Source organism: Condylostylus longicornis, unplaced genomic scaffold, assembly GCF_029603195.1.
Source record: "Condylostylus longicornis isolate FDR11 unplaced genomic scaffold, ASM2960319v2 ptg000027l, whole genome shotgun sequence".
NCBI classification, from domain to species: domain Eukaryota; kingdom Metazoa; phylum Arthropoda; class Insecta; order Diptera; family Dolichopodidae; genus Condylostylus; species Condylostylus longicornis.
In genome coordinates this window covers 607,726-632,507 of record NW_026577996.1, presented here as the reverse complement: position 1 = coordinate 632,507, position 24,782 = coordinate 607,726, and the positions used below count along the sequence as shown (strand labels likewise).

Here is a 24,782-nt window from a genome sequence, read left to right as displayed (position 1 = left end):
GTCGAAGACAATAAATATGGTGCTAAGATTGATATTTAGGTATTTAGCCAATAACGAGCAATTAGTACAAAAACTATCTGAGAGTTATCTTGTGAGAAGAGCAGCTCAACTTACAATATCTTTATTTTACAAGTCAAAAAATTTTGCTGAAACATACAAGGTTGATGAATTAAGCCCTAAACGGTTTAAGTATGTCTTTTAAGTTTCCCAATATTAAATTGTTAAAATAAGAATTTTTTTAGGTCTTTTGTAGAATCGTTTAAAACTAATATTAAACAAGAAATTGATGGAGCAAAGGAGCAGCTGAAAAAGCGGAAATAAATTTCTTGTGTCAAGCTATATTATCCAGTTTTCAGATTTAGTATATTAAAAAAATTAATTCTTTGTCAACGTTACCTTGTTTTTAATTAGAAATCTTATGTTGCATACTTGTCCAGGTGCAAGTTTCTATCTTCACATCCTAAGTTCACACACAAATTTAAAATCACATCTCATTCAGATTTTTTCAGTATGTAAATTTATTTTCATTGTTAATTTGTGTTATTCTTTAATTAATTCTATAATTGTATAATTAAATTCTATAATTGTATTTCTTTATTAAGCTACCTCTAGAATGTTGTCAATATGATAAATAGCTTCGCTATCGCATCCACATATGATTTTAGAATTCACAGCATCGAAAGAATTTATTGCTTTACCTACTCCAGATATGACTGATGTAACATTTATTTTTGACTTCGTTCTTTCACCATTTAACCATGGATTAATTTCCGACATGTCAGACAAATTTGTTGAGCTTAATTGTAAATCAAGAGAACTATTTTGATTCCACTGCCACATTTCGCCATTCTCAGATGTCGTGTACAGTTTTGTGTGTTGGGATCGGTCAAAATTTATTTCTGTTATTGAGCTACTGTGTGCACTTAAATATGACGCTGGAAAATTTGGTTGTCTAAGATCCCAAATAGTAATTGAACCTTCCTCTGTACCAGCGAATATAATATGTTTTTGAGTAGGGTGCCAACATAAACTTGTTGCGATATTTGACCGATTCTCATTTTCTAGGGAGACAATCAAGTTAAGGGGGTTATTTAAATTTTTTGTTCGAGTATCCAGAACTTTTATTATACCCATTCTATTGGCAACCAATAATTCGGCAAGGGTAATAAATGATAATGCTGTTAAAGAACTATCGTCATTTTGTTGTAATTGATAATGTTTCTTTAAGTTATTAAGATTTAAAATATTAACTCTCCCATCTTCTCCTATTGATGCCACACTTTTATCAAAAACGGAAATTCCTGTACAACTGCTGGGTTTATTAAATTGATTTTTATGAAGGGTTTCAGATTTTTCTTGTTCAATAATTTGCGCATCATCTTTGAGGTCGTTAATATGCATAAGACGAACATGACCATCGTCAGAAGAAAACAAAAACTTTTCGGAATTAATAATTACGACGTCTGTTATATCTTCTTTGACAGAAAATTTATCAGCACATTTAGGAACAAACTCGTTTTCATTTTTAAAATACACATTTTTAACAAGCTTCCAAAGCTTAATGGCATTTTTTCCAGCATTGTCCCAACTACCAGTAATAAATTTCTTTGGTGGTCCCAAGGGCTCAGGAATCCATCTGATTTTTGAAATTTTTTGGGAAACGTAAAAAGTATTTATCTGAACACCGGTTTCCATTCCTTATCGAATATGTGTGTATGTGAATATTATTAATTGTAATAAAGTTTTAGGAAAATAAATATTTCTTAACCGCCAAAAAGACAACTGTCATATATAATGAGGGATAGGCTGGTACTGTACATATCGATTATTTTATTATTGCCAGATATATGGTACGGCATGCGATTTTCAAAATTGGTTTCATGTACATTTAAATGTCCACAATCGAAATTGCTTAAAGCTCCTTAGGTGAATGTTGAACACTAGATTAAATCTATGATTAAATCTGATAATTATGAAGATCTGATGTGAAATCGAAGATAAAATCTGATGAAAAAAGAAATACAAACTTATTCGATTATCATCAAATATTCTGCCAGAATTTTAAAAATAGTATGGCGTAAAATAAAATTTTGTTTTTCAGCATCAATTAATACTTTATTTTAAATATTTCCTATCAAAAATTACTCATATATTATATAAAATGAATCTGATTTGTAAATGCTCCTTAGACTTTAACGTCGATCTTAGTAAAGAGTCTCAATTGTAGATGAAGTCCTTGATTTTGTTGTATATGTAAAAAATATGATGAAAATCTGATAAGAATTCACACATCCAATTCTTGTTACAATGTTTTAAATATTCGCAATTTATAAACCGAATTACTTTATTTTTTAATACCGCTTCATTTTCACACTACTGAGTAATACTCTTTAAAAATTGAATTCATTTTATTTATAAGTACGTGTATTTGAAATTAGATTTTAAAAGGGAAAAGAATATAAAAAAGCGGTATAAAAAGAAAATTCCTTTTCATTCGGAATAAAATTCGTTTATTTTATATTACGAATATTATGTACTTTATCAAAGCTGATTTTCTTCTCTTAGAAGTATTTTATTCTGAAGGAAAGGGAGAAATTTTCACACACTTAAAAGAAAAATTTTCATATTTCGGAAAAGTATTAAAATTTTCAATGAAAAAATTTTTTGAATAGAAAATAGATGCCTAACCATAGGTATTTTTATATAATTCAAAAAATGAATGATAAAATTGGTCTTCCGAATTTTTGTTAAATAGATTGTTTCGTTCACCTCAAAATTTTTTGGATTCAAAAAGTATGATACGAGTAATTCATTGTACGATAAAGAGGAAGGAAACGTAATAAAAACTCAAAAGTAATGACCGCTGAAAACACTAGTGGGGTACGGATTTTTCAAACGGTAGTACAACTCAGTTCACAATTATTGGCAAAATAGTGGCAATACTACATAATACTTTTTGAATAATTTTTAGAGCGTACCCCAAAATTTGGCAACTTACAATGAAATTAAATTCATTTTAAGTACACAGATTTATTTAGAAATTTTAAATTTGAAGTTTTTGACGTCGCCAGCAAATCAACTTCAAATTTGTGCCAGTGCGTCAAAAAGAACGAATCTAAAAAGATTGTAAAGGTGATTGAAATTTTCTTTAATATTTGTGTTAATTTTTGTTAAAAGGTGAGTTCTTTTTAAAAAATTGTGTTTTTCTTTCTATGTTATAAAAGGGTGAATAAATAAATTAATTTTTATCTTCAAATTAAAGTAAAAGTAAATATTAGTTAAAATTTGAGAAAATTGTTGGGGCTTGTATAAATTCTGAAAATCGTAAAGTATGTGCATAAACTAACAGCGGCTTATAGAAAAAATCTCAGAGCCAGCTAAAATTATTTAAAAATAAATATAATTTTAATATATTTTGAGATAACGAAAAAAATTCATATTTATAGGTAGTGATATTATTCTTTTATTTTTAAACTTTTGTACAGGGTACAAATGAAAAATTTAAGTAAAATGCATTAAGTTGAACAATTTAAATAGTTAAATACATATGTATGTATGTATGTGGTTTCCAAAATCAATCATTAAGTATATCCAAATAAAGTTTTAAAATGTTAAACGCAAGTATTCGAAAAATGCGTGCTATTATTAAGTTTATTTAGATTACGTCATTGTGGAATAGTAGGAAGTTTTTTCTATGAGTTGCATTCTGTTCAAAGAATTTTTATGGTAATTTTAGTAAAAAGTGCAGCTTCATAAACATGAATTTAATATTATAATTTCAGTAAAATAAAATATATGATTGAAATACGAATATGAGTACGTGCCTACAAACAAATTTAGATTCGATATCATATACGAATATTTTGTTTTATATAACAGACCCAAAACGAGCGGAATGACCCAAAAACATTTTGGATAAAATTTAGAGTTTCCTAGTTAGGTCTGAAAAATTGAATGTTTTTTGTCACATTTTTATTCTAATTTCTCTGGCATTCCGCCCTTTCTCTTATAATTTGATTTTACGTTTTGAAGAAATTTTTAAGATAAAGAGAAAATCAAAATACCTTTACTAAAAGTTCAATGCTTTTTATTTCCAATGCTTATATTTTTTTGAATTGGTAGGTACCTACCTACCTACTGTGAAGTTTTTTAATACATACATATGCATAAATATTTTCTAAATTTAGAATTTCAAATTTGGAAAATATTGTTTTATTTAATTTTAATTCATTTTTGTTGGCTTTTTTTTGTGTTCTATGTTGCATGAATTCCTATTTTTAATTAAAGAAGTTTTTAAATGAGATATTCTTACATTTTAGTTTGCTGAATTCTTTTAGGTAATTGAGAAGTCAAAATTTAGTTAAATATGTAGTTATAAGTACCTTTTACTTGTACACATTTGTTGAAAGATTATATTATATTGAAATTGAAGTTAGAGAAATATTAACAATGTGTTACGTTTATAATTACCACTTCGTTGTAATCATATTTATTTTGCAGTAATGATCATTGTAAACTTAACGTGTTATACATGCCATAAGGTACAATCATTACCAATAATATCGATTAATTTCTGTATTTGAAAATATTTCAGTAGTGAGCAAAGTTTAAATAGGTTCTGTCTTGTTTTCTTGACCATATGACTATATGTAGGTAGACACATATATTTTATCATACGTATTTTAAACACAAATCTAATTTGTAGGCTAATTATTTGTACTTACATGAACCTGTGTACATACATATATTTATATTTTATTTTCTTTACAAGGAACATTACAAGGAAATTTACTTCCAAAAATGAAAAAAACTAGAAATCGAATCTGTAATAAAAAATAAAAACGTTTATTTTTTAATAACGAATAGAAATACTTAGTTATTGAAATAGAAAATGAATTTATTACTAAAATAGTGACGAATATTTACCGAAGTAATAATTAGTATATTTCTTGTAGTTGTATGTAAGTGTTTGTAAATATGTTGAGAATTAAATTTGCGAGTGATTTTTTTTGTTTATTTTCTTTTTATTTGGAGTATTGAAGAACGTTAGCCCTTCAATAAAAAGTTCAATGTCCCTTTATTTTTTTTGAAAAAGTACATTGAATAATACTTTTGCGAAAATATATTTACATATTTGTATGAAATAGTTTGGTTTTCTGAATCAATTAGGGAAAAGTAAAAGGTGAACATTTTTAAAACTATTAGAAACTAAAATTAGTACCTACGTAGGATCTACCTAAAACTTTTAATGTATGGTCATTTTTAATAGGTTGAATTAGAATAATGAGAATGTTTTTCATTTTTTGAAATACACAAGAATTTTTGCAACTTATTTTTTTTCATTAATTATAATAAAATAATATAAAATGTATTTCTAAAATTTAAAAAATTTGATATTTATGTTGTCATACATTACTGAATATTAATGTAGTTTTATTTTGGGTGTCATAATGAAAAAAGTGGGATAACTGGTTATTTTCTATTTAACATCAAAAATGGTGTTTAAATACGTTAATATTGTAATATAATCTTACATACATTCCTAATATAATCTTAAATATAGCTGATTAAAATTATGTATTTGATAGTTGGCGCTTGCAAAAATAAGTTTTAGTTGAAATTTTGTTTATAATAACATGTATTAAAATTTTAATATTGCAATTCGTATTACCATTACTATTTAAAATTTACAAAAAACATATTTGCGAATTCTTGTATCTGCAATGGCAGTGGTCATAGAAACAGCGAATAAAGTTTGATTTAAAAAAACCCTCATAATATATTGTAATAAAAGATAATGTACGTATTTATAATAACTATAAAAAGAACCAGCAATTGGAAATATTTATAAAAAAATATTAAGAAAAGGAAAAGCAAACGGTCCCCTATAAAGTCAAAAACTATTTGAAAATTGGATCCAATTAAATTGGATCTATTGAAATATTTTCAAAGTTACTTTAATATTACTCGTAGATGTTTTATGTAATATAAGTGCGTCTATTAAAATATTGATAGACCCGCGTTGTCTTTATCTAATATTATTTGGTTCATAATTGAATTTTAAAATGCAGAACAAAAAATAGTAAAATTAAAAAAAAATTAAATAAAAAAATAATAAAAATATAAGTAGGTACATAGAAAAAAAGCCGGTTAAATTTTTATGGAGGTATTGTTGTTGTTGTATAGCTTTTTTAACATTTTGTTTGTGTTTATTCTTTAAATTTTCGTTACATTCATTAACAAAATTCGCTATTTTAAAAAAAAAAAAATTTTGGGAAAATAATTTTTGCTTAAAATTATGGGTTACCGTTAGATTTTCCAGTTTATACATTAAACGCGAAAGCTTCAAAATTTATAACGCAATTTTAATTTTTCTATAAAATTTTTTATTTAATGATGTTATTTAAAGAAGTAGATACTGCATAATTTACAGCAAACTTTTAAATTTTATTTTGTGGAATACGAGTATCTGAACAAATACTACATAATCATTCTTAGGTCAGGTGTCTACATAAATACTTAGTTATTTGCTATTTTCTATTAAATGTAGATAATATATTTTATAAATGGATTTAAATTTGGAATATATGTATGTAAATCGTGTAACTTAAAGAATGTGTGTGACTTTTCTGTACTGACCATACCAATTTTTTTCACAAAAGACCTTTTCTTCTTTGCTAACTGGTTCATTGAAATCGAAGGAATATTTAGCTAAGGAATATTAATTGAATATATTCCATGTCAGACTGATTTGGAATAGATTTTTTGATGTTTTAATTTGATAATATGCATTTGCTAAGACTTTGAAGGTATGTATATACGAGGGTCACTATTTATATTTCGGGTCTAACAATAAAAAACAAACATTTATCATTGGAAATGGTTTTATTGTTTTTCAAAATATTCCCCATGAAGATCAATACACTTTTGCATGCGCTGAAACCAATTTTCGTAGCACTTTTTCCACTCCGATTGAGACACCTCCAAAACATGGTTTTTGAACGCATCGACTGCTTCTTCAGGTGTTGAAAATTGTTGTCCACGCATTTTTTTTTTGATGTGAGGGAATAAGAAGAAGTCATTGGGTGCTAAATCAGGACTGTACGGCGGATGACCCATCAATTCGACATTTTGAGTGCTCAAATAGTCCATTGTTTCAGCTGATTTGTGAGAGCTTGCATTGTCATGATGAAGAATGATTCGCCGGCGCTTGTTTGTTTTCCTTATTTCTTCGAAAACTTTCGGCAAACAGATGGTGGTGTACCATTCAGAATTGACCGTCCTACGTTCCACTAAAGGTACTGTGGCCACATGACCGGTTATACCAAAAAAAAAACGCGATCATTTGCTTCGATGTGCTTCTTCCACGAACAACTTTTGTTGGATTTGGCTCGTCTTGGAACACCCATACGGTCGATTGCTGTTTCGTTTCGGGCTCATATGCATAGATCCATGATTCATGACCTGTGACTATCTTATAAACGTCTTTTGACGCACCGCGATTGAATTTTTTCAACATTTCTTTGCTCCAATCGACACGAGCCTTCTTTTGTGCGATCGTCAAATTTTTTGGGATCCATCGACAACACACCTTTTTCACGGCAAGATGTTCATGCAATATCTTATGTACGCTGGTGGAACTAATGCCCAAGGATGCCTCAATCTCACAGTATGTCACATGCCGGTCCATCATTATCATTTCGCGCACAGCATCGATGGTTTCCGGCAAAACGACCGAAATTGGCCGACCTTCACGAAATTCATCCTGGAGCGAACGGCGTCCGAAACCAAACTCTTGGTACCAGCGATTTACAGTGGTTTTTGATGGTGCTTCATCACCAAAAGTCGAAACAAGTTGATCGAGACACTCTTGTCTCGATAATCCGCGCCGAAAATCGTAAAAAATCATCGCACGAAAATTTTCACGGGACAATTCCATTTTTTGACCGAGATGAATTTTTCAAGTCACTGTAAACAAAACAATTCGCGCTCGAATGACAAAACGTTCTGAGTGAAGTTGTCCTAAAAAATGTCAAACTTTCCAATGGAAGTGTCAGATTGCACCTGGCAGCACTAGTATTGCCAGGACCCGAAATATAAATAGTGACCCTCGTACTTGAATTGAAATTAAATTTTGAATGTTTTAAAAAATAATAGCATTTAATATTTAAACTCTTTGATATTGAGCTTGTACTTCAACTTTTGTAAGATTGCAACAATATCATGAATTCGGGTATTAATTTAAAAACTTAATATGTCTAATACATTATTTCAAAAATTGACATGTCTTCAATAGATTTTTTTGAAAACTTTTATAATTTTTATGTATTATAAAACAGTTCCATTTGAATCTAGGGAATTTGGTATTATTATGGATTAAAAACTTTTGTTTTTATTGAAATAATTTTTTGAGTAAAGAATGGAAGCTGTTCAAATCTTAAATTTTTATAATTTAAAAATATATACATATGTATATGAATGTGTATATTATAATAGCATAGGTATATAAGCAATTGACTCTCAATTTTAATACTTTCTTAAATTAATACTATTGTAAAGAAACAACAAAGCTTATAGGAAATTTTGTACCTTTTTTAAAATATTCTTAAATTTTCTATATAAACATTATAAGAAGATTTTATAATATAATTTGTTCTTTTTTTTTTTTGATGATATTAAATAACGGAGTATTATCATTATAAGATACAATGGCTTTAAACTTTTTAAACAAATTTCCATATGGGAATTATAGTCCATATCGAAGCTACAAATTGATCGGGATACAAATTTCGGTAAATCTTGAACTGTAAACTAGAAACAATATTTCAAAGTTTTCTAAAGCAATGTATCGAAATTTTTTTTGCTGCAAATTATAATGTGAAATTTACATTGTATTTTCCAATTTATATATTTACTTAGTTACAGTTTGAAATTAAAACAAAATTAAAATTTTATTTTGTTGATATTTAATGTGTTAAATCTATTATGAAGAGTTTGCTAGGGAGTAAGAACTTAATAACAAAAGTAAGATCGAGAGTTTAGTTTTGTGCTGTTTTTTCTTATAAATGAATCATTCGAACGTTACACTGAATCACCAGCACATATACTTTTATTACTCATTTGTTTTTGTACTAGAAAACATTGCGTTTAATTTCCATTCTGCTTTTCTTTTCTTTCACTTTTGATAAAATTTGCTTATATTAAAGTACAAAATTTAAATCAAATAATTTCAAAATGAATTTTAAACTTTAAAAATAAAATAAAACACAATGGAAAAACTATTTTATCATTTATGGACAAAAGTCTACAGTGAGATTTATTTTATTTCTGGCTTTGTAAACATCTTTAAGCATTTCCTTAACTGATATTTTATTATTCATAAAGAATTTGATGTCGTTTAATTATACAAAAGAATTTTAAAAGAAATTTTTCTTACACCTAAGAAGCTGTTTTTGACTAAAAAGTAACATTTACGAATCAAAAAAAAAAATCGGAACTAGCATTTTGAAAATAAAAATTTGTGTGAACCCATTCTTACATTTCGTTCGAATTGAGAAAGACCGCAAAGTTTTTTGAAACAAAAATGTTTTTATAATTAGATTTATATTTAAAAACAAACCATTTACACATGTATGTACGAAATGATAATAGTTAATAAATAAAAATTTGAATTAGTAATTTTTATTTCATATATGTACATACATATGTATGTATTTATTAGTTTGATTTGTTGAATATAAATCTAATTTTTTTCGTAAATATAAAACATTTCCGAACATTCGATTTCAATACAAAATACAATAATATCATGTTAACTATTTTATTTCATTAATATCTTACCGTTTTAAATGATTTTCTCTTGTGTAGTTGTTACTTGAATGGAAAAATTATTTAAAAATTAATAAGAAAAATAACAATATAAAATTTTATGTAAATAATTGAATATATTATGAAAAATTTCTAGGTCATACTCTGCCATACGATGCAGATTACGTGAATAGCAAGTTGTTTTAAAACCACTGAATTAAAAAAAAACCTAGTGTAGATGATTTACTCTTGAAATAATTTGCCTGGCATTGCGTTTTTTTTTTTTTGAAAACTGTTATATGAATGTTTAGGATTGCCATTGTACTTTGATTTGTAGTAAACTTATATTATGCAGAAAAAAATTTGAATTACGAATTTAGTTCTGTATAACAAAGTGGCAAATATTTTGATACATTTATATATATATATTTTATATTACAAATATATAATATTAATTAGATTTATTTGGCATATATTATAAATAAAATTATGCAAATGTTAAAAAACAATACGAATTATTTTGTTTTCGAATATTTCAGAATGTCTGGGGAAAACGGTTACCCATACATCGCGAATTTGAAAAAAGAGTATAGATATACATATGTATTATATATACAAAATTTGTCAATTTATGAAAAACAACGTTTTATAAATATGTACATATTTTTAAGTGTATGCACTGGGTTTTTTATATCTATTTATCTACAATCTACAAAATAGTATAATGTGTTTGAATTGAGAAATCTTAAAGGTGGGCGGTAAATACACAGATAATATTCTCGACTACTAGGTTTTCAAAATAAAAATTGATTTTTGTTTTTTTTTTTTTTGCAAATATTTTTTTTATGGATATTCTTTGAAAGTGAGTCATTTGATATATTGAATTTTTAATAAGCTATGTTTACCTTTCCAAAGCGTCTCGGATATAAATTTGCGGTTATGAATTTTACGATGTTTATTTATTCTGTTTCAGTTCCGTATAAAATATGGTAAAGTTTTCCATTTTGCAGGTTAAAAAACGTGGATATTTGTATTGATTTTTTTTGTTCTATTCAATTTTTTTTTCATTAGGTATTTTTTGTTTTGTTTTTATATGAAAACTTTCAGATCGAGTATTTGATATGTAATGTCTGATAATTTAGTACATACTTCAGTTACTTATATACTGATAGAGTAATAAGAATTTTATAGAAGAGATAAAAAATGAACTTTTCACGTATATCTACATACTGAAAAATTTGATACATTTATTATAAAGGATTTTCATTGTATTATCAAAGATTTGAGGTTTTTTTGAATAAAGATTTGCATAATTATTTAATTTCCTTCTTTTGTAACAGTTTGCGCTATGCACGATATTATAAGTAGGTACCTACAATTTTTTTTCCTTCAATAATTTGAAAGCACTTATGGGTGTGAATATGAGTGAGATTATGAGGTATATTCAACTGAATTGTAAGTATGTGTTTAAATAATTTTGTGATAATGTGAAGATCGAAAATACTTTTAATTAAGTTGGATTAATATTGGTTCGCTCCATATTAACCAATTCCATACTAACCAATGAATCAAGAGAAAAATTAGTTCGATTTGAAATGACTCAGCTTGAAACCGACGAACTTATAAATTCACCTTGAATCCCATGTTACCCATCAACGTGTTACAGGTTACTAGTTATAGATTTAATTGTAAAGTAATTCTTTATTATTACAATGTCTGTTGTATATTTATTTACTTGTTTTTTTTTCTTAAATGTCTAAGAAAATATGTAAGTTTATTTTAAGGGAAAGAGAAATATAGACGAACAGAGAAGGAAATGTAATAACAATTTTCTACTTGTAAAATTGCAGAAATTAGGCCAGTAAAATTAAAGAGGGAAATGTGCTTTTATGTATATGCTTATAAAATACCTGTATAAATCAGAATGCTTTTAAAGCAACCAGAGTGCTACTGGAACTCCCAGAAGCTATGAAGTCACACATGTACATAAGTACGTACATAGTTTCAGTTTAAAGAATAATTTAGGAAATTTTGGGCATGTGAAAATTTTAATAACTTAAAAATATGAAAAAAAAACTTAAAAAGTTCTATAGTAAAGATTCGCGAACAAAGAGAAAGTAACATTACACTTACATATATTTTAGAAATTTTTTTCGAAAAACTACCGTAAAATATAGTTCGCGTGTTCTTATTATTGATTAAAACAAATATTAACAAAAAAAAATTGTACTTCTTTTTTACGAATTTCATTGTTAATCTAAATTTAATGTAATCCTTGTTACTTATATATGTATATTTAAATATAGACCGTTACTGTTAGTATTAAAAATAAAATCGATATATCTACTTATTTCTTCATTCAATGTTTGCATACATGTTTTTTCTTTTTTGATATTGGTAAAGTGCAAGATCAATGACTTTTTCCTTCTTTTTTTTGAAAATAAATATTGAAAAAGCTATTAAAGTTTATTACTAATCTACTACATTTGAAAGAAGCTTTTCATAATTTTATCGTAGCTTTCATTTAAGGCGTCATATTAAGTTAGTACATTTGTAATTTTTCGATAGAACAAGGGTTGTATAATATAGTTCCGAAAGTAAATAAGTTAGAAAACTTTAAGTTTTGAACACAATACTCAATGACTTGGAGTTCCTTCTTGTCTACGTTTCGTTGTATAATACATTACATGTAACAGTTACAAAATTAAATCTGTTTATGTAATTCGATATATATATTGTGAATGCTCTAGAAGAAATTTCATATTTACTTTTGAGTTTAACTATGCACAGAAATGAAAAATTAGACTATGATAATAATCGTTCATCTTTTTTATTATGATTTCGTATTATTCCGTTAAAAAAAGAGAAAAAAAGAAAACCATAAAATAAGTAAAAAAAATTTTTTTAATTAAATCATATGTCACATTTTATTGATTTTCTGTTTTAGGTTGCGCTTATTTCTGTTTTCTACATAGATTATATGCTTAAATAATTACAATAATTTTGTGCTTATTTTTTTTTGCTTTTTGTTAATTGTTGCTAATGATTTTGCTCTTTCATTTTCTTCTTTTAGTTCCAAAAATGGCAGTCAACGTTTATTCAACAAATGTTACAACTGAAAATCTATCCAGGCATGACATGCTGTCGTGGGTTAATGATTGTCTACAGGCACAATTCACAAAAATTGAAGAGCTATGTACAGGTAAGGAATCTACAAAAAGAAACATACAAATATGCTTTTGTTTTTACTTTTCACATTTTTTTTTAAAGAAGATGATAAAAATATTATTTGATCCATTTAACAATAGGATCACGGATGTGAGTTGAAAAACGTTTCATAAAAATTATGGGCATGTATATGTTTAATTGAAGTGTCGGTCTTCATAGAATTTCATAAAATTATATGTATGTATATAATTCCATCTTGTTGTCTGAAGTTTACTAGAAATATTTCACGAATTTTTCTTACAATATCAATCTAAATCTAGGAGATTGTATAAAGTAGTTTAAAGGTTAAATAATTGTTTTAAACATTTTTTGTATTATTTCCAATAAGACATTTGTAAAAAAATAATAAAAATTTAAATATGTGGGCAAATGAAAAACATGCTTTTGAAGGTATTACCTTGAATGCAATTTTATTACATTGAGTTTAATTATTTGAAATGCAATGATAAACATTATGATCTTAAATTTACGGAATTTATTATGAAGGAATTATTTTAAAATCTTATACAAGAACTTAAAAGTTTTAATATATAGCGCATTTTGAAAGCAAAAAAATTTCAGATGCTTCGAAGTATAGTAAGGTGTAGAAAGTAAAGTGTAGTTAGTGGGGGTTCTCACTGGACACTGCCTCACGAGGGTCCACCTGAAAAGGATGGGCAGGGTGGCGAATGAGGTCTGCCTTTATGCCTAGAGGAGGACGAAATCATGGAGCACTTGTTGTGTGAGTGCGAGGCGGTTGCTCGCCTGCGGTTGAGGTGCTTGGGGGGCTTTGTGACCCCGAGGGAGGATCTCGCAGCTTGATGTGGCTGCCATACTGCGGAATAGGGCTAATGTAGGGGGATAGGAATCACAAAAGATCTTATGGGTCGATGTGAGCGGGGCCTAGGGGCCTTGGTCCCCGTGGATGATCAAAAAAAAAAAAAAAAGGTGTAGAAAAATTTTACGTTTCGAATGCTTCAAATCAAAACCAACATAATTTTGATTTATTCGCTTGTTAATTCTATGCCAATCTACCTATATTTATTTTAATATATAATTTTTTAAGGTGTGTTGCATAATGTATTTTGGTTTTTGAAAATGTTAAGAAATTGAAATTTTTGAGGAGGAATTAAACTTTATGTATGTTTTATATTTTTATTACGATTGAAGTCAAGTTTAAAAGAAAAAATGAATTTCTTAACAAACAGACGAATACTCAAATTTTGATAGGCGCAGTACTAGTATGCCATTAAATTTAATAAAGAAATTCGATTTTCTTAAAAATAGTAGTTGACCTACTTCGGACAATATTTATTATAAGATTCTTGAATAAATGACTTGTGAACTGATAAGGGCTTTAAGTTATTATGTATTAGAGTTTTATTTCAAAATCGATGATTGAATATTTATTATTATTAACTTTTTTGAAAATGTATTGCTACAATGTAATGCTACAAATTTAAATCTGCTTCATATTATGTTAAAGTGAAGCTTTTATCCTGTACAAAATCAATTTTAAAAAATTGTTTACAAACTAAACTTATAGATGACCATCTAGGTTAGGCTTCGAGTAAGACTTAGTTAAAATTTCCATTACAAAAATTTTTTTAAAGAGCCATCTCCTCTCGATCTATAAAACAATTTTGAATTAATGTTGTCATGCCTATCTAATGCAGTCATATAATGTTGACATAGAATTTTATTGGTTAAAAATTTCAATTTTATGACTTTTAATAAATTTACTTTACATAATTAAACTTAAATTCTTTTTCTAAATTTTAAATATATTTTTAGGCGCTGCGTATTGTCAATTTATGGATATGTTGTTTCCTGGTTCGGTTCAAATGAAACGCGTTAAATTTCGCACCAATTTGGAACATGAATATATACAAAATTTTAAAATATTACAAGCATCTTTTAAAAAAATGAATGTCGATAAGGTAAATTACTTTTCGTACTTATATTATTTTAGGATTGATTTTTGTTATTTAGTTACGAGTAAATATAAACCAATAAGAGTTTAGATATAAATATTTAAATATATTTACATATATTTATGATTATTACATCTTTATTATTATATACAGCAGTTTGATAATTGAATATTTTTTAATAATATTTTTTCAATCGTTTTTTAATGAAATAAAAAAACAAACACAAAAACGAAACAATCGAACATCCAAAAAATTAAATCATTTATAGATAATTCCCGTTGATAAATTAATAAAGGGAAGATTTCAAGATAATTTTGAATTTTTGCAATGGTTTAAAAAATTTTTCGATGCAAATTATGATGGGCGTGAATACGAACCATATATAGCACGTGGTGGCATAAAACTTGGTAATGGACCAGGTGGTGGAGGAATACATGATGGTCACATTTCAGAAAAAAGACAAATACAACAGCCAAATCGTTCTGCAACGACAACGAGAACTTCAAATTCAACTAGTTAGTTTTGTTATTTTTTTTTCAAAATTTAAGCTAGAAAATTAATGGAAAATGTTGTTTTTCACAATTTGGTTTCTTTAAGAAATCCAAAAAAGAATACATTTTTTGAGTGTATTGTGTTGTTCTGGAAATTTTTGATTTTTTTTTAATCAAATGTTATAGGGCTATAAAGTTTTTTTGGTACTTTGGGCTGTGTGATACCATATCATTGATCGAAATCTTTTCATCAAAACAAAAAAAGAATTGCAAGTTGATTTTATTGTTTGTACATACATAGCTGTTGTTTTTTTTTTTCTAAATGTAACCAAGTTTCAACAAAATTAGGTGTTAATTCATAATTTTAACCAGAATACGAACATGCATACCATTTAAACATAAAACAAACATGCAGACCACATAAATATTATAAACATTTTTAAATTTTTTTGTTTTATTTTATTTAATGTTCCCATTATTGACAATGTTCATTAGATTACTTGGTTTTTCCATACAATCGCAGGACTGATATTTTAAACTATTAATTCAGATTGTTTTTATTTAATTTGTAAACGCAAACAAATTAAATTTTTTTATAATTATATTAAAAATTGTTGAAATTTATTTTATATAGAAAACGTTAACTCTTATTTAGAAATAAATCAAAGAAAAATGGTGCATGGTGACGACTAAGAAAATAATTTTTGCTATAAGACATAATGTTTTTTCATAAAATTATTTTATAAATAATCTGAAACATTTAGTAAATTTCTTTCCATTACTTTAAATGAATTATATGTATGTATATTTAAATGGAATTGGAATTTTATGTTTATTAATTAATGTATTTGATTTAGAATTTTTTATACTTTTTCTTTTAAAAGTAATTTTACATAGAATTGATTTATATTTCAGCACTTTTGGAAATGGTTTTTATTTTAAAATTAGCGAAAATAAGCTACAAAATATTGGAATAATATTATTAAGGCATTCATCAATATCTATATATATATATATATACAAATACATATATGTAAAATAGGCCTCTTTATATATTTAAATAAAAGAATTTAAAATAATATGGAAGTATATTTAAATAACGTGAAAATACGTCCATAGACATATTAGAGAAATTTACTAGAATTACAATAAAAATTTTTAAAATATATTTGTAAGCAATTGAAATACCATTTAAGAAATAACTTAATAACAGATGCTCCATTTAATTACAAAAGTATTTGTAAAAAAAAAGTTTCTGTAACATACATAAAAAATATGCTAATTTCTAAATTTCTCAATATGTTCCATTAAGGTTAATTAAATTGCCAATCAAAAAGTTTAAAATATTAATTTGTGGAAGTGAAGATATTCTTCTTAATATTTTTATTAATATTATTTTTATACATATTCTGAGCAAAAAAATTGTTTTATATTTCATTCTTTTGCGCTTTTATTTTAATAAGTACTCTCTTTAGTGCTTATCATTCTTTATGCACGATAACTTTTTAAAAGCGTTTTAATTAAAATGTGTCAAACGAAATTACTGAAACCGTAATAATTTAATATCACTAGTGCATTTAGCTAAAGTTTGATCGCAAATTATTGTGTAAGAATTTTTAAAAACGTTGATTACATAATTTAATTTGAAGCACAAAAAATGTTTTTAATGTTATTTTCAGTTTAAACTTTTAGTTCAAAATACAATCTTCTTACTACGTTCCTCGTGTTCTAAATATAATTTCAGTCCTCATGTTCTAAATATTAACGGGTTTGTTTTGAAGACAATATTTTTTGACCTTAACAATCAATATTCTCGCTTAACATAGTTCCTTAATTTTTTTTCAAAGTAATAAGAAGGAACAACTGTTCGTATTTCAATATTTGTTTCGATTTCTGTCAAGAAGTTCAAATTTAAATCGTTAAAATATATCTTTATATTTCATTATGGATACTTTTATACAAAATTTTTAACAATTTCTCGAATTTTTTTAATAATCTATCAAACTGTTATACTTCATCTTTTGATAACTTATAATTATTAATTAAAATTTAATTATTTTTGTATACATAATATAATTTATACATAGGCACACATATACCCTTTGATTAATTCTCTTCACTTATTTAATTTTATGATTAAGTATTTTTCAAACAAAAAAGTATTTTTTTTTTTTTTTGCTTTGAAAATTGTTTTTGGGAAATATTTTAATTTTAGATAATACCTATTGATAAACTAACTAAAGGTCGTTTTCAAGATAATTTTGAGTTTTTGCAATGGTTTAAAAAATTTTTTGATGCTAATTATGATGGTAGAGATTATGATGCACTTACAGCTAGAGATAACCTACCAATGGGTTTTGGTTCAGGAGCTGGTGTTGCTAATAAATCAATTGGTGGAATTGTGCGCAAGCAACCAAATAATGCAACAGCAGTACCAAATCGTACAACTATCAATAATACTACTACTGCTAAATCGCGTATGTTTTTTATTTTTTTAATTTTTTATTTTGACATTTATTTTATTTTATAATTTTATTTCGTTGGTAAAATAATTGAAATTTCCTAAATTTTATGGATTATAGAAATTTTGTAAATAATATTTTTAATTTTTTTAAGTGCATTTCTTATTAAACATTTATTTTGTTTTGTTTATTTTTTTGTTGTGTTTGTTTTGATAGATTTTATTAATTGGATATGGTGATAATATTAAAAATTAGTCTTTTGCAAATTATTAGTTTTTTTGAGTATTTTTTATTTAATTTTATTTAGTTAATTTCAAAATATTAAATATGTTACTAAAATAATTAAACAAAACGCAATGAAAAAATGTAATAATGAAAAAAGAATTTCCCAAAGCAAAGGGTTTAAAGGCAGCCTTTATTTACTATTTGTTTATACATGTAATTCTAACCGGTTCTTATCGACTTCATTCGAAAAAGCATCGTTCGAATTGTCCAAAATTTAAGTTTGTGTTTTAAAAATTTTAAATTTTATAAAAAGCATTTCTTTTGATTTATGATTTTTTTGTAATACATCAAAATACAATTCATATTTTTGAAATTCCATACTCCGATTTTACAAAATTAATGTAATAAATCCAGAAATTTTAATTTCATTCTCATTTAATTTTTTCAACTTGAAAGTGTTTTAACCTCACTAAACAAAAATAGCAGTACTGACTAATATTTTCTGTAAATGAACTAATTTTAAGAACCTTTTTTTAAAATTATTTTGAAACTTATGGCCACATTCAATTTGCTCTTGCAACAACATTTTTTTTTCTTTTTTAGTTAATATTTTTCATTTTTTGTTGAAACTAAACTTTTTTCAAATAATAATATAAATACCTTCAATATTTCAAGATTATAAGCCAGTGATTTGTTTTTATTGCTTATTTAAATAATTTTTAGCAGATTAAAACATCTTAAAAATAAATATAAATTTTTTAACTTCATATATTAAATTTATGTGTAGTTTAATTTTATTTTTGTTTATAAGTTCTTTTAAATTATTTATTAACTTTTGTTTTAATGCAATGCTCTGAAAAATTAGACTCATATTTAGCTATATACTTTAAATTTCTCGTTTTTTTTAAGGAACATCATAATATTGATGTGCACAAATTTGAAATATTACTAAAATTAAATAAAAATGCGATACCTTATTACAAAACATGAAAAAATCAAGGTTTTTAGGTTGACCACAACTTTTATTTTTCAATATTTGTAAATCGTCAATTTATTTATATTTTAATGAAAATAATTGTTTAAAATTTTGATTAATCATTAATTAATTAATGATAAGGTTCGATAATGAAAATATTGTAATTAATATAGATGTACATATTATGCATATTTTCTTTTATGAATTTATTTTAAAATGTTTTTTGTATTAATTTTAAACATATTTTATACTAATTCAAACACAAAACATATGATTAATAAATCAACTTGCTTCGTTGTGTATTCATTAATGATATATTATATGTGATATAACGAAATTTTCAGAGGAACATGCACATTTTTTAAAAATGAATTTATTTTATTGGCATGCTTTTTTTATTATATTTTTTGTGAGTTGTAAAATATTTTTTTGTAAAATGAAAATGAAAAAATATAAATAATATTTACTTGTATTTATTTCTTAAAATGAAACAACAAAAAAATCCTTTAGTAACGGCTAGAGTTCCACCACGTACACAACAACCACCATCAGCTCGGGGTCCATCTACAGGGAATTCTATTAACAAAAGTTCAGAATCGGGACTTAATAATCAAGTATCAAATCAGCAGATTGATCAATTGTCCAAACAAGTAAGTTTTATTTGTAATAGATAGTAGCTTTATGAAAAAAATATATTTTGTAGTGAAATTTAGTTCAATAAGATGTATACACGAATTCAATAATTTGAAAATTAAGAAAAATAGTTTTTAATTTATGCATATGAATTTTGGTCACATTTTACTTTGTCTATTTCAGATTGAAGACATGAGACTGAATTTAGAAGGTCTGGAAAAAGAAAGAGACTTTTATTTTAACAAACTTCGGGATATAGAAATTTTGTAAGTAGGAAATAAGAAAAATTAGTTTTGTGTTGGAACTTCAAAACAATTAATATTTTTTAATGCAGATGTCAAGATACACAAGAGAAGCAGCCTAATCCTTTAACTGAAAAAATATTAGAGATTTTATATGCAACAGAGGTAAGTTGGTCGCATAAAATCTGGTTTCAAAAATTGTGTAAATTTTATTTCTTAGTATTCATAATCTAAAATAAATTCCTTATTCATTCTTAATGTGAATGTTGACAATAATTTGCTTTTAATCTGTTTTTCTCATTTTTTTACTATTAATATTCGTGATTCTTTAATTGATTCTTTTATTGAAGCATGCAGCTTCTAAAATTATATGATTTCATTCTTCAAAATTATATAATGTGTTTACTTATTTAAATTTTGGTGACAAATTAATAGTTGATTAGTGTTTTATAATAGGTTATTTATAATATCCATAATGGTTTTAAAGCTATAATAAAAATTCTATGGTAAGAGTTTTATTATTGATTTCAAGAATTTTCAAATAGACTCATGTGCAGACGTTTTAAAATATTTATTTTGGTGAGAAAACAAAACGATTTGAAATCAGTATTACTTAAATTACAATAAAAAAAAAAATTATAATTTTCGAAAAAATTGATTAAATGTTTTTTGATAAAATTTTTTAAATTACATTTATTGGACTTAGGCCGTTGTACATTTCAGGATCCAACCTACTACATGGAGTTCTACTAAAATATTTCTTCAACAAGTCATTATAAATCTAATCATAATATATTTTTTTTGGTTTGCCAATAATGATTTCATTTAAAATGCTACGTTAAACTAACAATGATTACTGATTGTGCATTTACAATATTTTTTATTGCGGAACGGTTTATTTACTAAAGAAATCTCATTTTTTTTAATATTAAACTTTAGTTGTGATTCTTCTTAAGCGTATGTAAGTTTTAAAAAAATGCCTGAGTTATTTATAAACTTGCACGAAAATTACACTAATATAATTAAAGTATAAATAATATTTAAAATAATAAAACTGTCCAGTCTGATTAAAAAATTTAAATTACTGCAAATTCTAAAGAAACCAGAATTTTTCTTGAAATAATTGTTTGAAATACGACGAATGTTTTTTTCAATCTTTTCTTTATTGAAAAATTTGTTCGACCTTACTACAGTTTTCAACTTTTCAATTAATTTTTTTTAATTATATTCCTTTAATAAAATTGTAATTTTTTTTCCATTTTGTCAAAGGATAGAATTCCAATATCGATAAACCAGGCTCAATGTTAGTAAAATTTCTCAAACAAATTTTTCTTTTGATAACTGAAAAAATTGATTCAGAACTTTGGTGCTGTTCAGCAGTTTATTTTTTATTTGGATTAATAATTTCAACCATTTTCGATATTAATGGTTCCTATGAAAAACCGCCAAAATGGAATCGTACGATATAAAAAACTGAAAATGTTAAAATAATGTAAGAAAATGAACTTCTTTCCATATTTAATAAAGAGAAATTTGTTTTGGATTTCATTTTTGTTTATGATTGAATTTTAAATTGAAAGTAATTTCTTTTTTTTGGTCTTGTATATTTTCCCGCACTCCTTTACTACCAAAATAGTTTAAGTTTTCTTCGTCAACGCTTGAAAATTTTAAAATAAGTAACATTTAACATTCAAGATGGAAAATGTATATTTAAAAAAATCAGCGAAGTAATATTATGTTTTTATTGTAATTTATTTTAATTGGAATAAATATTAAATCGATTATATTATTTCTTGATTTTGCAAGTTTTCTTTAAAATTTGATATTCAAATTTAATGGAATCATTCAAATGTTTAAATAAACGTTTTCCAAAAACAGATAGGGATGATTTCAATAATAAATAGGAACAATCACTTTAAAATTCGAGCTTAATAATAATCAAGAAAAGTTTATTAAAAATAAATAAAGGTTTTGCCAAAATAACGTTTAAATATTTTCATTTTAAATTAAATCGTTATATTAAGTATGTTTTCTTTTAATTAAAACTAACGAGTTGAATTATCTAGTATCTTAAGTATCTTTTTTTATAATTGATCACTGTGTGGTTCACTTTAATTTTATTTAATTACATTACAAAATATTTGCCATACATATATCACAACATTAATGTCTATGGATACGATTTAAATTTAAAATTTGAATTTAATAAAAAAAATATTGAATAATAAAAAAATTTTACGTAAATTTTGAATTGATCAAAATAGTATATTTTATATTTTATTTTACGTTTATTAAACATTTTTTTGAAAAATAATGTTTATAAAATATTTATGTGCATATATATGTTATGTACACATAAATCATAAATTATGTGAATATTCAGTGTGATTACGTATGTCAAGTAGCATCGAAAAGTCGTACTTGTATAAAAAAATGACTCATAAAATTAATATTTATTTTTTAGGATGGTTTTGCTCCACCAGATGAAATACCACCAGAAGATGAAGAATATTAGACTTTTTTTAAAAAATTCACAAAATAATGAAAAAAAAATAAATAAAAATAATATATACATATATGGTAAACATGAAAAAAGAACAAATACAAAAAGTAACGAGAAAATGTTTGATTATAAGGAAATATAAAAAATAAAGTAACTATAAACAAGATACTTTAAAAAACGAAAATTCTATTTTAAAAATAAATTATATAAAATAAAATAAAAATCTAATTTTATTTAACAATCAAAAAATATAATTAAAAAAAAAAATGAAAACAAATATAAAAAAATTTATTTAATATGAAATTTAAATCCGTGACCAGCTGTTAAACAGTATGTAAATAAGATTCTGAAAACAGATTTAGGGCAACAAGTAACAAGCAATTAATTAAAATATACTTTAAAATTACATTCGCAAGTTTTTATTAAAAATAAACTTACTTAAAGTTGTGTTAAAACATTTTTTTTTATTCTTATTTTGTAAACTTTTATATTAAATTTGTAGTAAATGAATGTTATTGTTGAATATATTGAAATGTCAACGCCAGTGTACCCGCTTAAATATCACAATATTATTTAGTAATTTACAAAATTATTATTTTGAATTTAATAAATAAATATTTAAACGAAAACTCATAGTTAAAAAATTATATGTATGTATGCAGATAAGCGGGGAAAATTTCTTTACAATCAAAATATTTCGAATTTTTTAAGTTTTGTTTTTTTTTTATCAAAAATAATATATTAATATTATATGCCAATTTCTTGCTTGAATAGTAAATGATATTAGAAAGTAAGATTCGGAATACGGTCAAATAAGATATTGTTAAAATGGATTGAATATCGACGCATGACGAAATGCTTTTTAAACTTTTTACTTGTTATCTTTCAACTGTTTCACTATTTGCTGTCAAAATATTATAAAACTAAATAACAAAAAAACGCAAAAAATAACTCTAAACATGAACAAAGTGCAACAGCAAACAATCTTTTTTGATTTTTCATCGCAAATTGGAGAAAGAAAAATTAGTTTTTTTTTTTAGATTTTTGATTTTTATTTTGTATATGAAACTTTAAAATAAAATATAAAAGTTTTATTTAATCTTGTCAGCAAAATACTTATATTAAAGTATGATGTAATCGTGCATTATTTAAATTTTTATATTTTAAAAAGAACATTTTCATATATTATTTCGAATTTAAGTATTTAGTTTGAAGAAAAATTAAATTAAAGTATACAATAATTCTTATTAAATAAATAAATTCGCGAATTAAAAAAAATAAAAATAAATAAAACTTGTAGGATTGAATTTTTTGTATAATAAACACATAATTTTTTTGTGTAGTGTGTTTCTTCGAATAACTCATGTATTGCATCATTATGTATGCCACTTCCTGTATTGATGATTGTATGTGGAAACAAAGTTTTTCAATTCGGAATTTAAAATTATTATAATTTTTAAATCGGAAGTTAAATTATGTATAAAACAAACATCACTATTTATTAAAAAAAAGTATGTAATAAATGTATTAATCAATTTTCTCATATAACATAATAAGTTTTGTATTTTGTTTATAATCAATATTTTATTTGAAAACTAAAATAAAATTAAAGTCGATTTACATTTAAGTAATTTATTTCATTTGAAATGAGAGTAAGTATTGATATTGTAGCAAATTGCAGTACACACACATTTAGTATGAAAATTTCCTTATTTCATTTTTAATTTTTATAGTACTTATTTTTTAAAATAAATTTATTGGAATACTATCTATATTTTCTTTTCCCGTTTTTAAATTAAATTCCTTTTCTATCAAATATGAAAAATTTTTAATAAATAAAATGAGAATTGAGTTTTCCTTACAGGATCTTAATTTTCGTTATGTTTTTCTTCTGTGTACATTCAAAAAGTATTACTATAGTATGAGAACAAACAAAAAGAGCAAAAAAATTTTTTTTCAATAGATCTATTAAAAAATAATAAATTTAAAATTATATATAAAGCGTATATGCAATTTAAAATAAAAATGAAATACAATTTTCCCAACACTACAAGTAACTATTTTAAGACAGATAAAATTCTTAACATATTTGAGTTGTTTTTGATAAAGAACTTAAATATTTTAATATTTTTTTCACTCATACTAATTTTAAAAAACAAGTATAAAATCGAAGTTTCACCGTGTAAAAAAATGAAGCTGAGATTTTTATTTAAAAAATAATTAAATAATTGTATTTATTTGCAAATAATTAAATTTGTTTTGAAGAATTTTATTTGAATTTAAAATTGTTTTCAAATTGTAG

The 24,782-nt window shown here is 24.6% G+C and overlaps 3 protein-coding genes across 7 annotated transcripts; 2 read left to right on the top strand and 1 right to left on the bottom strand.

Annotated features, from left to right (window-relative positions):
* Window positions 1-16: 16 nt before the first annotated feature.
* Window positions 17-390, top strand: LOC129607305 (protein NCBP2AS2 homolog). Its single transcript, XM_055518210.1, has 2 exons — window positions 17-189; window positions 243-390. The coding sequence occupies exons 1-2, from the start codon at window positions 17-19 to the stop codon at window positions 319-321; spliced, it is 252 nt and encodes an 83-aa protein (XP_055374185.1). The 3' UTR covers window positions 322-390.
* A 127-nt stretch (window positions 391-517) lies between these two features.
* Window positions 518-1,772, bottom strand: LOC129607303 (nucleoporin Nup43). 2 transcript variants are annotated; one of them, XM_055518207.1, is made up of 3 exons: window positions 1,131-1,772; window positions 607-1,061; window positions 518-545 (listed from the first exon to the last, which is right to left on the bottom strand). In XM_055518207.1, exons 1-3 carry the CDS (start codon window positions 1,693-1,695, stop codon window positions 531-533), a joined length of 1,035 nt encoding a protein of 344 aa, XP_055374182.1. In that variant the 5' UTR covers window positions 1,696-1,772; the 3' UTR covers window positions 518-530. The 2 variants fall into 2 exon arrangements, with proteins under 2 accessions (XP_055374182.1, XP_055374181.1); XM_055518206.1 differs by having other exon boundaries at window positions 607-1,772.
* A 1,268-nt stretch (window positions 1,773-3,040) lies between these two features.
* Window positions 3,041-24,107, top strand: LOC129607320 (microtubule-associated protein RP/EB family member 1). 4 transcript variants are annotated; one of them, XM_055518238.1, is made up of 8 exons: window positions 3,041-3,177; window positions 12,881-13,009; window positions 14,809-14,954; window positions 17,655-17,916; window positions 19,613-19,752; window positions 19,919-20,001; window positions 20,070-20,142; window positions 22,442-24,107. In XM_055518238.1, the coding sequence occupies exons 2-8, from the start codon at window positions 12,889-12,891 to the stop codon at window positions 22,490-22,492; spliced, it is 876 nt and encodes a 291-aa protein (XP_055374213.1). In that variant the 5' UTR covers window positions 3,041-3,177; window positions 12,881-12,888; the 3' UTR covers window positions 22,493-24,107. The 4 variants fall into 4 exon arrangements, with proteins under 4 accessions (XP_055374213.1, XP_055374215.1, XP_055374214.1 ...); XM_055518240.1 differs by lacking the exon at window positions 17,655-17,916 and adding an exon at window positions 15,217-15,463; XM_055518239.1 differs by having other exon boundaries at window positions 3,052-3,132.
* Window positions 24,108-24,782: the final 675 nt, after the last annotated feature.

Bases quoted from the DNA above. Each gene is read 5' to 3' on its own strand.
- LOC129607305 (XM_055518210.1), top strand. From the start codon at position 17: ATGGTGCTAAGATTGATATTTAGGTATTTAGCCAATAACGAGCAATTA. The intron at 190-242 runs GTATGTCTTTTA...GAATTTTTTTAG, and splicing joins TTAAGCCCTAAACGGTTTAA to GTCTTTTGTAGAATCGTTTA.
- LOC129607303 (XM_055518206.1), bottom strand. From the start codon at position 1,695: ATGGAAACCGGTGTTCAGATAAATACTTTTTACGTTTCCCAAAAAATT.
- LOC129607320 (XM_055518238.1), top strand. From the start codon at position 12,889: ATGGCAGTCAACGTTTATTCAACAAATGTTACAACTGAAAATCTATCC. The intron at 19,753-19,918 runs GTAAGTTTTATT...TGTCTATTTCAG, and splicing joins TTGATCAATTGTCCAAACAA to ATTGAAGACATGAGACTGAA. The intron at 20,143-22,441 runs GTAAGTTGGTCG...TTTATTTTTTAG, and splicing joins AGATTTTATATGCAACAGAG to GATGGTTTTGCTCCACCAGA.